Here is a 15,806-nt window from a genome sequence, read left to right as displayed (position 1 = left end):
CTCCCTAGAGGCCACAACATGTCTTGCTTTACTGGTGGATTGTGTCTCCCTTCCCTTCTCAGATCCCTTCAACACCTTCCCACTGATCTTAGAATATCAAATTCCTTAGTATGGCCCATGATGCTTTGCAGGATCTGGTCCTGCTTCCCATGCCAGCTTCCCCTCACTCCTCACACTCAGTGTCCCAAGCATACAGAATCTTTTCTATTTGTCCTCCAATATACTTCACAGCCCCATCTTCTCAGTCTTCACATATACTCTTTTCTTTTGTCTCGAACTTTCCCCACACTCAGCCTCCCACCCCCATCTTCTCTCCACCTTCCATCTCTAGTACTTTTTCTTGACCAACTCCCATTCATTTTTTAGATATCACTTCTTTGCAGAAACCTTCCATGACCTTCCAACAATGAGTTAGGAGCTTCTCATTTAGGCTTCCATAGCACGCTGGCGTTCCCTCTCAGAGCACTTGTCACTTCTCAGAGCAGCTATCTGATTCTTGTCCACCTCTTCCAGTAGACCATACCTCTTGTATCCCTGGTACAATGATTAGTGCATAAGAGGCTTCTAATAAGCAAATATTTGTCTAATGAAAAGATGAATAGAGTAAATGAACTAGTGAATTAATTAAAAAGTGAGTGAGTGAATGAGTGAATAAATGAATAAATGAACTCCCAGGTATGACCCAGAATTCAGCTGATACTGAATTACCCTGGGCTTTCCTCAGGCTCTCAGGGCCTATGCTCCCAAGGGTGTTTGGCAATGGAGATGACTTGAGAACTATCATTAATTTATATTCAGTCAAATTCAGAAGTACTTGGAAGATGAACAAGAACTTTACCCTTTCTTAAAAATTACTTTCAAATGCATACGAATCGCATTAAAATTGGTGGTGGGATGTTAAACAGTTTTCTGTAGATTTGTAAATAGTTTCTCTTGCATACTTTCTCTTGGGAAATTTCATCCTGGAGTTGGGGATCTGTGAGTACCTAGCCTGCTGTTGCATTCTTAATATGTCAAGAGCACTGCTTCCTCTTATGTTTTTCCACCCTTTCTGATTCTTTGAATAATATTTACTGAGTGGCTTTTCTTCTTTTTTTTGTCTGTGAGCAATTCCTTTGGTTTTATATCGGTCATTTTTGCTGCACAGGTCTTGATGCTTTGCTGGTAGTGTCCCTGAACACAACTGCTCACGACGAGTTCTCCAGCTTTGAATTTGGAAAAGGATTTGATTACAGGACTCACCTGACCATTGGAAATAGAGACCTGGGCAAAATGCTATCACAATATCTGGTGAGTTTTTAAACAACAACAACAACAAAATCCAGTTATTCAAAATACAATAGGAACAAAATTGGAATTTTGATGAGTCTTTCCAAAGACTGCCTTGTTTGCCCTAAATTCAGTACATGGCCGTTAGTATATAAAAAAGCGTGAAATTTTTACAGAGTGCTGAATTTTTGTTCTTACATGCATTTTTATCCTTTGTTATTTAACCAAATGAATGTATAGGGAACTAGAAAACCAACCAATTCCTAATCAAATAAGAAACACCACCAACACTTTATGCTACAGAAAGCCCCCAAAATGGGAGACTCAACTAGGAACCAACCAGTCTTGTGCAAACTTGGCTTGTGACCAGCTATGTGGTGGGCTCCTTCTATAAATAGAGGTCACATCCTTGGAGAGGGTATGTTGCCAATGCAGTTGCTGCTAATCCGGTACCTTCTCTATCTAAAGTGTTCAGTGAAAAAGCACCTCTTAGCCTCTGTGGCCCCTCCCCCAAAGAGAGCATGAACTTGTAGGTGGTGGATTTTGATTTGTGTGAATACAGTTCTTATGTAATGAAGTTTGTGACACTTGTTGCTCACTCAGTCTGCTTTTTTTTTCAGGGAAACATTGCAGAGAGGACGTGCTGCTGTACACTTTGCAAGTGTCCAGGGACTCCAGGACCTCATGGGACCCGAGGACTGCAAGGCTTGAAGGTGTCATTCAGATGAAACTATTTAACTTAATGGGCCTTGGTTTGGTGTGGGTGGGACTGAGACTGAATGGTTGAATTTGCAACCCTCATTTGATGCCGATATCATTGTCCCTGGGCATTTGTGTGACATCTGTGGTATAGGAGCCAGTTCAGAAGAGCCTATTTTGATGCTGCTATTAGGAATAACCCCCCTTTCTTTTATATGTCCTTGGTGATAATGCTTCTTGATGTTGTAGTTTAAGGTGGTCATTTGTATGTCTTCTTGGAAGAAGTGTCTGTTCAGTCCTCTGCCCATTTTTAAATTGGGTTGTTTGATTTTTGTTATTGTTGAGTTGTATGAATTATTGATATATTTTGAATATTAGCTACTTATCAGAAGTATTGTTTGTGAATATCTTCTCCCATTCAGTCACAGAACCATATATTATATGTGGGATGTAAAACCGAAAGCAACACATGAACAAACAAATAAAAAGCTTATAAACACAGACAACCATATGGTAGTTACTAGAGGGTAAAGGAAGTTGGGGAAGGGAGAAGAGGGTAAAGGGAGTCAAATATAGGATGATGGAAGGAGACTTGACTTGGGGTGTTGAACATACAAAGCATTGTACAGATGATGTATTATAGAGTTGTACACTTGAAACATATAATCTTATTAACCAGTGTCACCCAATAAATTTAATAAATTTTTTAAAGGTGGCATGAGGTGTTAAAACAATGGGGAAAGTTGTATTTCATCAGCAATGGAATATAATTGAACTGCTAAAAGAGCATAGCATTGCAGATGAATAGCCCTTTAGAAAATGAATTACAAAAGATCAATTGCATAGCAATAGCATAGATAAGTATATTATGGTATTTTCGTTCAATGGAATGCTCCAAAGTATTGAAAATGAATGGGCTGCATGAATAAATTTTATAAACACAGTAATGGCCCCCCCCCAAAAAAAGCAAAACAGAATACATATGGTATGATTTTATTTATAAGAAATTTGAATACAGGCAAAACTAACCTATAGTGTCTAAGGATGAATGAGTAGTAGAGAATAAAAAGGACAAGGAGGTATTTTTATAAATGTCATAAGTGTTCTCCCTGGGGTGGAGGTGGGAATGGTTGGTGATTGGGATGGGCATTGTGTCTGGGTACCATCCATATCCTCTTTTTTGGCCTAGGGAGTGGCTATACAAATGTTTACTTTATAATAATTAAGCTGTGACCTTGACATTTTATTTACTTCTATGCACTTCTTCAAGTGGGTTTTAAATATCACAATTAAGAGCGTCCGGTTTGTTCCCTTTTAAGAGATCAAATACAATGCTTGTTCCTGAGTCCAGCATTGCCCATGCTTGTGGAAGGATAATTTGTCTTGGACATTTTACCAGTTATATTTTGTTTAGCAGTTTCCTCTCTCGTTACTTTGCTCAGGTCAGTTATACTGAGCAGAGAGCTAGGGTCTGTGTTTGAGGAGGAGGAAAGAAAACCTCAATTGACATCCTTGCCACAAGTAAGCCATGAGGTAGTTAAACCATATATGTAACCTCTTGCTTGGGAGAAGTGCTTATTCTTCCTTGAGCTCTCAGAAAAGCAGAAGGACATAAAGTGATCTGTTTGGAAGTGTTATTCATTTGCCTGCTGAAAGAGTTGTGGTGGCCACCACTCTCCTTGGTGCAAACCTCTGAGTCACAGGACTAGCCTGGACACCCAGCATTGCAGAGGAATTCCAAAGGTCAGTCTCCTATAGCATCAGGAGAGCCACCTTCTGCAGAGACTTTCCCTCATGATTATAGGACTCTCCCCAAACTCACAGCCACACCTTCGAAAACTACAACCAAGTTGGAGGGACGGACTAACTAAAATGCCCAATGACTGCACAAGTTTGAATTGATGGAAGATGGCTAAAATTTCTTTTTCTTTCTTTCCTCTCAGGGTTCTCTAGGTCTGAAAGGCACTAGAGGACACAGGGGAGAGGATGGAGACAATGTAAGTTTTTGTGACTCATCTTCCCTTGCTCCCCTTCACACACACACATATACGGACTGATTTTGTTTTCTATAGAAAGCTTTATTTTCCTACAGAAGAGGTGGAAAGGTTTTTTGTTTATAGTATATATTCTTTGTAGTTTTGAGGGAAATGGGTGGTAGCTTCCCTTTTCCTTTTTCCTTGTCTGAATCACAAGGCCCTTGTTAACCCTATTTGTGGGGGCCTGAGCAAGCTCACCTAAGCGTTTTGTTTTGATTCTTTATTTTATCAGTAGCAGGGAGGTCTGCTCCTCCCTACTCCCACCTGGAAAAGGAAGCAGGCAGAGCACCCCCCAAGGTGTGGAATCCTGGTTACATGGTTCACAGAGATTTTCAAATCTCAGTCATTGACCCTAAAACCAGAATTCTCATTTGGTTCATCCGTCACATTTTGAAAATGGATGTGGAGGAACTGCAACCACATGGGTGGCTCCATTTGGGGTGGGAAAAGTTCAGGAAGCATCCAGCCTACTTGTCCATCCCCTTAGAGCAGCCATGGGCAAACTACGGCCGCGGGCCGAATCGGGCCCGTTCGGCTGTTCTATCCGGCCCGCGGAGCCGAAAGAGCGGAGGGTTCTCTTGCTCTCCCCTCCACTCCTTTACTTTGAATTTATATTAGTTCACACAAACACTCCATCCATGCTTTTGTTCCGGCCCTCCGGTCCAGTTTAAGAACCCATTGTGGCCCTCGAGTCAAAAAGTTTGCCCACCCCTGCCTTAGAGTGAAGGCCAGCTCCTCATTCTCGGCAGCAAGTTAGGATTAAAAGCACAGTCTCCAGAGTCAGACATCAAAGGCTGACCTAGATGTGAAACCTTAACAAGATTCTTAACTTCTTGACTTTCAGTCTCCTCACCCATAAACATCTGTACATTCCTCTAAGAGTGTAGTTTACAAAATAAACACTTAGGGGCGCGCTCGGAGTCACTCACCGTGTACCTGCGGAGAGGCCTCGGAGCCCACCCAGTCGGCATGGAGGGATTGGAGTGTGGGGACTCGTGTCATGCTACTGCCTGGCTGTGAGCCCACAGCTGGCTGAGACTCCAGGCAATGGGAAGCCGGAACATTTCAGCACTTCTCAGCAAGCTGTGGCCACGTGCCAGGCCTGCTGCTTTACTGGGAGTAATCCTCAGAATAAAGAAAGCAAAGCGGGGGAGAGGAAAATCATTTCTCCTCTCACCTACCAGGAAGGAGAGAATTAAGCTCATTGCTAAAAAATTATGTATCCATACAGCAAAACTTTAGCACCTACTCTGCACCCAGATTTGAGCCAGGCACAAGGGGCACAATGGGGAAGGAGACAGTCAGAGGTCCCTGCCTGCAAGGAACACAACACTTCTTCTTGAGATTCATTTCACTGTAGCATTTACCTGCATTTAAATATTTCCCAGGGAAAGCAGGGTTGGTGGGAGATGCATGTGTCATTGACCTTGAGTGTTCTTCCTATGTGGCTGGTCAGGTTTTGGGAATCTTTAACCTGGTGGGACTTCCCATGAGCACTAGCTTAGAGCAGTGTCTCTTCCCATCGACTGCTTCTACGCAGCTCCAGTCCCCTGGCACTGACTTGCTTCTATACCATCAGCCATGCTGACTTTTCCAGGGTAGCATCTAAGAGGTCAGGACCGACGTGTGTTACCATATGTTTGGAACGTGGCTGGAAAGTGAGGCGGCTTCCGAACCTTTGGCTGTGCCGTGTGATGAGGCAGTGAAGTGGCTGAGCTCACCCCCTACCTCTGTGTGATCTTGGATCTGAAAGGAAGCCCTGAAGGTTGACAGGAAAAATGTTTAAATAGAGGGGAAAAACAGAGTTAAATGAATGAGTTGGGGGGGAATATTTGTTTGCCTAGATCTCAGAGTGCCCATGAGCGTTAGCTTCACTCTCAAAAAGTAAACTGCTGGCAGCTTCAGGCATAAGAGTCACTTTGGATACCTGTTTGGGTACCTTCTCTTAGGGAATGCGAGGAGAAACTGGACCCGCAGGAGATAAAGGGATCGCAGGATGTCCAGGGCAGTGGGGTCAAAAGGTAAGGCTCTGTTGGAATGTTATTTTAAGTTCTCCCCAACATCCCCACCTTCCCTCCTCCTTTCCTTCCTTCTCCTGTTTTCTGTCTTTCATCCCCCCACACTCTTTCCCTTTCTCCAATTACATGTTAGTTTCCTCATCCTTTACATTTGTAATCTCAAGGAGTTTTGTAAATTCCATCTACAACCTCTTTGTGGTTATGGAGCCAAAAGCAACTAAAGAAATACACAATCACTGTCTTTAGAGGGGCAGCTCCTTCCTGCTCCAACCGTCTAGGAACCCACGGGCTGTCTTTGCTATGTCACTGAGCGGTGTTGTGTCTTTTACAGGGAGTCAGAGGATTGCCTGGATCTAAGGTACTGTAGTTTCTTCTCAAATTGCATGTCCTCACGGGATGAGTTTCCCGATAAGCGTGTGGCAGGGATCTCCTTTTCTGATTGCGGCCCGTCATTGTTTCTCAGGGAGAACTGGGAGAAGATGGGATCGATGGCCTCGATGGGGAGGAGGTAAGCCATTTTTCTTCAAGTACCGTAAAACCAGCATGAGGCTGATTTTTTTTTTTTCCCAATGGAAATTTTGTTTTCCATGTCTTCATTTAGGGCTCTCATGGATTTCCTGGAAAAAAGGGAGAAAAAGGTGATCCAGGATCTCAGGTAACACTCTTCAATCTATAAGAGCAGGAGCACTTAGTGGCAGAGACAGTCTTAATTGCTGTGTGTCAGCGGTTATTAGGGATAAAATCGACAGCTGACTTAACTACATAATGAAGGCTTGTTACCACTGAAGACGTGCTGCAATCAGTTTGGAACAAGTGGGTAACTATGTAATTTTCAAGAATTTCCCGTTAGAAATCTCAAGGCATGCGAGATGCTCTGTGGGCATGTTTTTCAGAAGTCTGCAAATGAATGCTTTCGCCTGTCAGCAGCTTTCATGTTCTCTTCATTGCATCAGGAAAAAAAAAAAAAAAAAAAAAGGAAAAAAAAAGGGCAAGAGAAAAAGCAAAATTACAATTACTTTGGTGACTTTGGTATAGCAAATCACAGTGAAACTTTTATTTTAGATTCATTTCAAAAGTTAATAATTTTTAAAAATTAAATTCATTTCATGAATTAATACATGCTTACTGGGTTCCAAGCAGCTCTGCTTTTATGTTCTGATACATTTATTTATCAAATATTTTTGAATACCTGGGGCGTGCCAGGCACTGAGTTATGCACCAAACAATCAGAAATGAACCACCCTGTCCTTGTCCTCAGGATTCTGCAGTGTAGTTGGGGAGACAGACATATCAATAGCTAATGGCAACACAGAATGTGATTGGGACTGCGTTGCAGGCATCTACATGGGAGCCCAGAGAAGGGTCCTCACTCAGCAGGGCAGGGAAGAAGTTCAGGAAGTCTCCCTGGAGGAAATGGTCACTGAGCTGAAGATGAATAGAAATTAGCAAGACATGGAGGAAGGGCATTCCTGACAGAGGGAACAGCGTAAGCAAAGACCTGGAGGCTTGGGTACACTGCAGTTGTTCTGCCTGCAGTGGAGTATTAGAGAAGCTGTAGAGAGAGGTCAGGTTCAAGAGGTGCTGGGAAGAGATCAGGAAGGCACTGGTGAGCCATGAGGAGAAGTTGGGCTTTTAACCATTGGAAAATAGGGAGCCTTTGAAAGATTTTTTTTTTAAATATATTTTATTGATTTTTTTTTTTTTACAGAGAGGAAGGGAGAGGGATAGAGAGTTAGAAACATCGATGAGAGAGAAACATCGATGAGCTGCCTCCTGCACACCCCCTACTGGGGATGTGCCCGCAACCAAGGTACATGCTCTTGACTGGAATCGAACCCGGGACCCCCCAGTCCGCAGGCCGACGCTCTATCCACTGAGCCAAACCGGTTAGGGCCCTTTGAAAGATTTTAAGCAGGGAGATCATAATTGATTTTCAGGTTAGAAATATTACTTGACAGTAGTCTGGAGGCTGTGTTGGATGCTAGGCAAAGATAAGAGGCGAATCTGTAACAATCAAGATGAGAAGTGATGAAGCCTCAAGTAAAGCAGTGGCAGTGAGAACAGAAACAGAACATATTAATTAAGGAGATGGCAGAGCTTAGACTGGAGTGAACACCTATGTGCAAAATTTAGGGAAACCCTCATTATACACAGAGTGCTTTCCTAAATTTCGCACCATAGATGACTTGCTTATTTCATCCTAGTCCTGACTCCGGGACATAAGATATCCAGATCTAGGTGACTAGAGGAGAAGGAAATTAGGGGTCAGTCCAAATGCCTATAAGGATCCTGGCTTGGGCAAGTTTAGTTGGAAAAAAAGTGAGTCTGAGTTAAGAACGGAACATCCCTATAGAGGTCTCCTGTTGGCAACTTAATTAGAGATGCCAGAAGTTGCTAGACTGGCTGGGATGTTCAATACAGTACCCAGTAGCAATATGTAACCATTAAATTCACATTAATTAAAGTGGTAAGGAACATGGATCATTTTATCTGATTGATTTCCTCCCCTCCAAACACACACAGCACTTGACATTTTAATATTATTATGAAACCTCCTACAAGCTAACTCGGAAACTCATTTTTTTCAGGGTAGCCCAGGTGCCAGAGGCCCCCCTGGAGATTATGGGGAGAAGGGCTTCCCAGGGGATCCTGTAAGTTACTAGGGCCCCGTTGGCTCTGAATTTGTTGTTCCACAGTTGTTTCCTTTCCCTGTGTCTCCTGCTGACCCGCAGGCACAAGCTTTTCTTGGGAGCGGGGGAGGTAGGTTGACAGAGGCTATTTGTTTGGGAGAAATCTGATTGGGGCTGATTACGTACAAAATTCAAAACTGGGAACTAATGTCCCACTTTATTCATCCTTATGTAGGTTGAGACGTTCAAGCTCTTTTGGAGGGGAAATTCCCATAGTTTTGCTTATTGGGCTTCTACTCTTATAGATTCCCTATTTGTGGAGTTGGTTACAGGGGAATCTTATTGCACAATTGAGGGAGTGGCAGAAGCATGTTGGACCAGTGCATCAGTGAAGCTGCCAACACAGAGGAAGAAAATTCACATGGCTTCAGCATGCACTCTAATAATTTGTCATTTACTGCCAAGCCCCCTTCAAACTTGGGGAACTACTACTTTCACTTTTTCAAACATCTATGAGATTCAAATACGGAGGATTTTCTCACACCCCTCATCATTAACCCAAGTAACCCAAGTTTCTCACATCACACCCCTCATCACTTAACCCGTTTTTGTACCATTTTGAAAAATCAAAATAAAAAGCTGATTTTTTTTTTTTAATTCTGAAATTCTTTTTAAATCTTCCTCTAGGGTAATCCAGGACAAAACAATAACATCAAAGGACAGAAGGGCTCTGAAGGAGAACAAGGAAGACAAGTAATTGATCTGCTTTATTTCTATGAGTTGATTCATTATGTTATTTTAATAAAGTCTAAATTAATTAGTAAAATATGTAATCCATCTAGAATTGAACAAACCCCCTGAAGTTCACATTGAAAAGAGCCATATGTCTGTAGGAGGTTACACTTCTATAGGCAAAATTACTGTGTTTCTGGCAGGCGATATGTGGGGAAACTGGTGATAGCAATGCATGTTGCTATCCCATTTTCCTCTTGAATGGATATATATCCAATAGTGTTAATATGCAGGAAGAGTCTAGAATGACACTTTTGTTCTTATGTTTTAATAGTGCCTGAGGTTTTGATGCTGATGCCTTTGTAATTTATTTAGCACCTTTCACTTTATGATCTCGGGGGGTTGTTGTATTTCTAGGGTAGAACCGGACAGAAAGGGACACAAGGCAGTCCTAATTCCAGAGGAGACAGGGTGAGTATTTTCCTGGGCATTTATTTCCCCTCCTGATCGCCTGAAGTTGCCACAGAGGCATTCCAAATATTTGTTACTGCAGAGTCGGCTGATCTGGGGCTGATACGTTGACACTATTGACATTTTGGGCCAGATAATTTGTCATGAGAGGCTATCCTGTGCATTAGAGAACATTTCACAGCATTCCTGGTCTCTACCCACTAGATGCCAGTAGCACCTCCCTCCACCCCCAGTTATGAGAGCCAAAAATATCTGCAGATATTGCCAGATGTTGGTGGTGGATGGTGAGGGGTCAGATGGGAGCAAAGTTGCTCCTGTTTAAGAATCACTGTGACACAATTTGCTTGCCTCTATAACCCTCCCAGAAACCTTTGAATGTCTTTGAAGAGATTCAGTGACTTAAACACAAAAGCCCTCCTTTAATAGATTAGTATCCTTGAGCTTCCATATGAATATTAGGAACTGGGTAAACGCTCTTCATATATGGCCGGGGGTGGGAGGGATGGGGGAGAGAAGAAACAGATCAATTCTTCCTGGATGAACCCGAACACAGGCGATTAGTGGCAACCTCAAGGTCCTCGTATAACTTTATAGCATCTCATGCGATATCAAGCCTAAAACAGTGATAATAGATTTTCCCTTCTTTTTAAGGAACAGCCTAGAAATCACTTTTCTCTTTGTGGACTTCAAAATTAGAAATGGTATTGATAATGTGTGAGAAACCCCTTTATCACAGGCTGAGCATGGAGATTCTAAAAAGAGAATAATGTAAAAGGTCCTAGATCTGGCCCTGAATTTTATTCAAGAGGGAACAGAAAATACTTGGCTTTCTTTTTTATTACAATCTTGTAATCTCATCACTTAGAAGGCTGTGGCTGATTGCCTTTCTCTCCAGGATAGATAGCAGATAGATGTGTTTTAATTTCCTCTTGCCTTTGTTGATCTTGAATCATAGCTCTTCAGGGAACTATGCCGAAGGGATAGCTTAGGCTTCCAGTGCTTCTGGTAAAATTCTTTGGGATTTTGCCCTCTTTTCCACACAAGAGAATTAAAATTAATCAGAAGAAACAAGAGAGCAGCAAGATGAGCTAAATGCTATAAATTTTAAAGCTAAATATGTATTTTTGTTTCATACTTTTAGTTTTGAAATAACTTTATAACTGTCACTATCAATCAGGCACTTCTTAAAAAAAGATGGTGGGGGGTGGTTACTACTTGGATGCACTAGCTGATTACTCTAAGTCAGCAATTTTCAACTAGTGTGCTACAAGAATTTTTAAAATATGCGATACCTGACCAGGGGCACTGACTTCTTTTCCCTTAGAGTGACAAAAAATGACAACAAATAAAAAAAATGACAACAGCCAAAACAATAGCCATCAGGTATGAATGCAGTCTTAAATTGTAAATATATAGGTCATATAATAGAGTTGCATCTTAATGGTCACATTGCATAGTAAGGTTGCATCTGATTGGTTACTTCTTGGTACCAGAAAATCTTATATGTATGTATAGGCACCTGATTTTTTAAAAAGTCACTTTGGAGCAAAAAGGGTAGGTAATTACTATTAGTATTATTTTGTTTTGTAAATGAATAAAAATTATACCTATTTTTTGTCAGATCAGCAAAAAAATGTAATTTTTGGTATATTGCAGAATTTTAGTAATTAGTTTATATGTGCCATGACGCGGAAAAGAATGAAAATTGCTGCTCTGAGTCACTCCCAGGACAGGAGGTTCTCAGCCTCCTTCCCCCATCTTCCTTCACACCCCCACCCATCTCCACCTTTGTATCCTCTTTTCTCCTGAATTAAATAAGGCAATGTGGATATAAAACAAGACCAAACTTTTCTACCCTCTCCCACCTTTCCAGTGAAGGTCAGAATTCACTATGAGGGTCAGAGAATCTTAAGTGGATGATAAATCCTAAAAACACAAACAATCCTAAGTCATTGCCTCCTGCTGACACAATTTCAACTTATGTCAATTAATTGTTGCACTGGCTGTTGCAAAAAAAAAAAAAAAAAAATTAATGTACTGAGAACCAGAGCATTTAAAATAACATTTCAGGTCCACTGCCTTTTGCCTGTCATACACAGAATGCTTATTATAATAGTATAGATTTTTACTTCTATAGCATCTATTTTAGGCCAGATCCTGATCACATTACTTTCAAGTATTCATTTAATCCTCATAATAATTCTATGAGGTAGATACTATTATTATGTTCAGTTTACAGATAAGAAAAATCAAGGAGCCTTGGGCAGCTTGCCCAGGACGAAGATAGGTAATAGGTGTTAGAGGGGTGGGCAAACATTTTGACTCTAGGGCCACAATGGGTTCTTAAACTGGACCGGAGGGCCGGAACAAAAGCATGGATGGAGTGTTTGTGTGAACTAATATAAATTCAAAGTAAAGGAGCGGAGGGGAGAGCAAGAGAACCCTCCGCTCTTTCGGCTCTGCGGGCCGGATAGAACAGCCGAATGGGCCAGATCCGGCATGCGGGCCATAGTTTGCCCACGGCTGTTTAGACCAAGGGTAGAACTGAGACTGTCACACTCCTGGACCTGGGCTCCTAACCTCCCTGAGTAAAGTTTATTGTGCAAATCCTGTTTGTCACACAGGCTTTAAAGGGCAGGCTGAGCTCATGGCTGCCTTCTAAGGACACAGATCAATGAATGAACGAACGAATGAATGAAATTTTTTAAAGTATTGTTTTGTACCTAAAGTAATCATAGTTGTTTATCACAACAAAGGAAGTTGATGGTTGAGTTGTGTCCGAGAGGCAGGGGTGGGAGGTGAGGAGGGCAGAGTATGGATCTGGTTGCTCTCATGGGAAAAAGAAGTGAGGATCTGGGGCCTGAATCCTCTTCCAGCTTGGCTACCCTCTGGGAAGGAGAGGGTGTGGCAAAGAGAGCCACTAGGTGGAGAGCCTGAGCTGGCAACGGGAGCCGTTTCTGGAGAGATGCAAACTGCTTTCAGCTTCAGAGATCAGCCCGGCTTTTCTCAGATGAATATAGAGGTGCCATTTGGACCACAACAGGGTAGAACAGACCTCATCAATAATTTCCTCCTTGTAGGATTCCATGGAAACAAACCCCAGTGGGCCCAGATGAAGCACTGTATCTAACACTTTTGTACTCTTCCCCAGAGACACACTCAGGGGCCAGGACAGAGAGATGGGTGTGACACAGGTTGTTGTCACACAGGAAGCCTCTGCCGAGCAGACGGGGCTTTGTGGGACTTGCGGGAGAGGAAAGGTAGAATACAGGCTCTTCAGGATGTTTGGTTGTTCAAACAGCCTCCTGGGTAATTGTCAGAGGTTGTCAGCCTGGAGCTAGGTCTGTAATGATCTTTGGATCGGTTTGCAATCAATCCCCCAAATATTGATCTGTAATTAAGTGCCTGGCGTAAAAACTCGTCTTTGGAAAGTGCCTCAAGGTAGCCATTACTTTGAGCTGCTGGTTACTTACATGTCTATCAGAGAATGAGGCAGGCTGACTTGCCTCTAAGGAACCTCCATCCGGACACTAACACTTTGCTTTTCCTCCTCCAGGGAAGAGAAGGCCCCAGGGGGCCCCAGGGGGTCCCGGTGAGTATCCTTTGCTTACTGTCCTCGGTGGTAGATGAGGCCAAGGAGATGCTCACATGCAAATGCACTGGGGATAGTGAGCATTTGACTAGGGTGTTGTAGGAAGTGCCAGGCATTGGACATGATCCCCACTGACTGGGAAGGGAGAGGGGATCAGTTCACTGCCAGGAACAGGACGGGCCAGACGTAAGGCAAAGCCTTCTTCACAGACACTTCATAGGAAAGAGGACGTATGCAATCCCAAATGCTGTGTCCTTGAATGCTTTGCACGTGCACTGGGAATGACTGCAATAGAGTGAAATTCTCTACCAGAATAAGAAACAACCTTTGTGTACTGTAGCACTAGGAACTATAGAGAGATGACCTCTATGGGAACCAGGTGGAGAAAACCTTTACACTGAAAACTCTCCTTCTTCAGGGGGGGCCAGGAGATCCTGGACTTGCAGGCGCTCTGGGAGCTGAAGGATTACAAGGCTCACAGGTGTGTTGGAATAGTTTATAAATAATTGACAAATAATGCTGAGTTGTGCTGGAGGTTGAGGGCGGTCAGGGAGAGGTCAATGGGGGAAAAGAAGACTTATGTAATACTTTAAACAATAAAGAATTTAAATTTTTAAAAAAGTAATGCTGAGTTGTTCTGATGGGAAGAGGGCAGGTCGTTCTGTATAAAAATAAAGAATGAGAAATTTTTAATCTCTTCCCTTCCTCCCGCATGGTACATGTCTCTGGAATTCTACATTTCCCACCATGGTGGGGAGGGGGGGGGGGTTTGCTCCATCTAACCTGCCCCTACATTTGCAGTTCACTGATAAAGGCATGTTCTTGTGCTCACCTGGTACTATGTCTGTGTGGTAGTGATAATGAATTATTAAGACCTTCGTATTGTATTAGTAATCAATATCAGGATCAACAAATTGGTTTTCCTTAACTGAGGTCCTGTAGTCAGACTCCCATGAAAGAAAGTTAGGAATTGGAAGATGTTATTCAACTCACCTAAAGCTAACTCCGTAGCGGGGACAATGCTAGAACATCACCGAGAGGACTTTATGGGAGCCATTTGTGTTTTTTCTTAGTCTCATCATTATGATATGGGCATTGGAGTCAGGACATGGGTGTCTCTCTTTCACCCATCAGAAGGATGCTAGGGTCATTCCTAGGGAACAGCTTTGTAGCATGTAGGTATTTAGTTATTTTAAGGAGTCCACTTTCAGCCTGAACTTGTCTGGAAGAGCCTGTGCCGGTGTGTCCATTCTAAGACCTTCCCAAGAATTCACTTTTTTCTTCTAGAAAGTTCCAGATTATTAATACTAACTTGGAATTTGGGATTCTCTTGAGTGGTTCTGGGGTCCCTGAACCAAGCCACCAGGTAGCAGATCCTCTAAATTAAATAACCATGGGACCAACCTAGATCCATCCCCCAGCTTTGTGAAGAGAGGGGTGACTTTGCCTCAGCCACTCCAGAGTCCTTTGGTACTTAGACTAAACCAAACGCAGTGGCTCCAACCACCATATGCCCGGGGCAGCCAGGGCCATTGTATAGCCGGTGCTTTGATAGTGGGAAACGTTACCAGCACCTCTCTTCTCACAGAACCATGTGGGAACCATGCATTTGATGGTAACTATGGCAGAAAATGTGCTTTAATTCCTCCGATGGGTCTGCTGCTAAAACAACCTTTTGTGCTAACTTGAAACAACTCTGGTTTCTATTTTACACATTGAAAGCACTTTGGCCCAGGGAACCTGCCCCATAAAAGGAACCATCTGACCATTGCTTGTGTCTTACTTCCATTTCCCATGGGTTTTATTTCTCTCTTTGGTCTCTTTTCCATTTCTCCCTGTCAGAGAGGGATGAGGGTTTTATACTCAACCTGAGATTTGCTCAATAAGATCTGTACCCCTGAGGCTGGGCCTCCCCTCAGTTCCCCTTTTAAATAATGTTTAACCTCCCAGTTAAAAGGCTGCTTGAAGGGTTAGAGCATTGCCTTTTCCTGCTTTAACATGGGGGTGTTTCAAATGCACACTTGAAGAATGTAAGTTCTCATTGACTTCATTCCACTGTGTTTCTTTCGTTACCACAAAAGGGGTCCAATGGGATTCCTGGCAGCAAAGGAGAGAAGGGGAGCCAGGGGCATAAAGGACCTCAGGTGAGTGACTCAGAAACCTTAGTCAGTTGTCTCCAGTCTTTATTTTCCTCTCGCTTTGGAAACACCTACATAGTTTGTTTTATATTATCTACATAGGGAATATTTCATTTTTTAAAATATATATTTTATTGATTTCAGAGAGGGAGAGAGAGATAGAAACATCAATGATGAGAATCATCGAAAGGCTGCCTCCTGCACGCCCCCTACTGGGGATC

The 15,806-nt window shown here is 42.7% G+C and overlaps 1 protein-coding gene across 1 annotated transcript in view; it reads left to right on the top strand.

The window, feature by feature from the left end:
* The window catches only part of COL6A5 (collagen type VI alpha 5 chain), a gene marked incomplete at its 5' end in the record, with an annotated part of 83,147 nt that overhangs the window by 22,612 nt on the left and 44,729 nt on the right, over positions 1 to 15,806 (top strand). Inside the window, 13 exon segments of the mRNA XM_080672233.1 lie at positions 1,148 to 1,290; positions 1,890 to 1,982; positions 3,912 to 3,965; positions 5,954 to 6,025; positions 6,354 to 6,380; positions 6,486 to 6,530; positions 6,624 to 6,677; positions 8,611 to 8,673; positions 9,340 to 9,405; positions 9,802 to 9,855; positions 13,412 to 13,447; positions 13,866 to 13,928; positions 15,529 to 15,591. Of these exon segments, the coding sequence (XP_080528359.1) occupies positions 1,148 to 1,290; positions 1,890 to 1,982; positions 3,912 to 3,965; positions 5,954 to 6,025; positions 6,354 to 6,380; positions 6,486 to 6,530; positions 6,624 to 6,677; positions 8,611 to 8,673; positions 9,340 to 9,405; positions 9,802 to 9,855; positions 13,412 to 13,447; positions 13,866 to 13,928; positions 15,529 to 15,591 (833 nt within the window).

This window comes from Plecotus auritus (genome assembly GCF_963455305.1).
Source record: "Plecotus auritus genome assembly, chromosome: 6".
Taxonomy (NCBI): Eukaryota; Metazoa; Chordata; class Mammalia; order Chiroptera; family Vespertilionidae; genus Plecotus; species Plecotus auritus.
The sequence above is the reverse complement of the archived record's forward strand: the minus strand, read 5'-3'. Positions and strand labels throughout refer to the sequence as shown.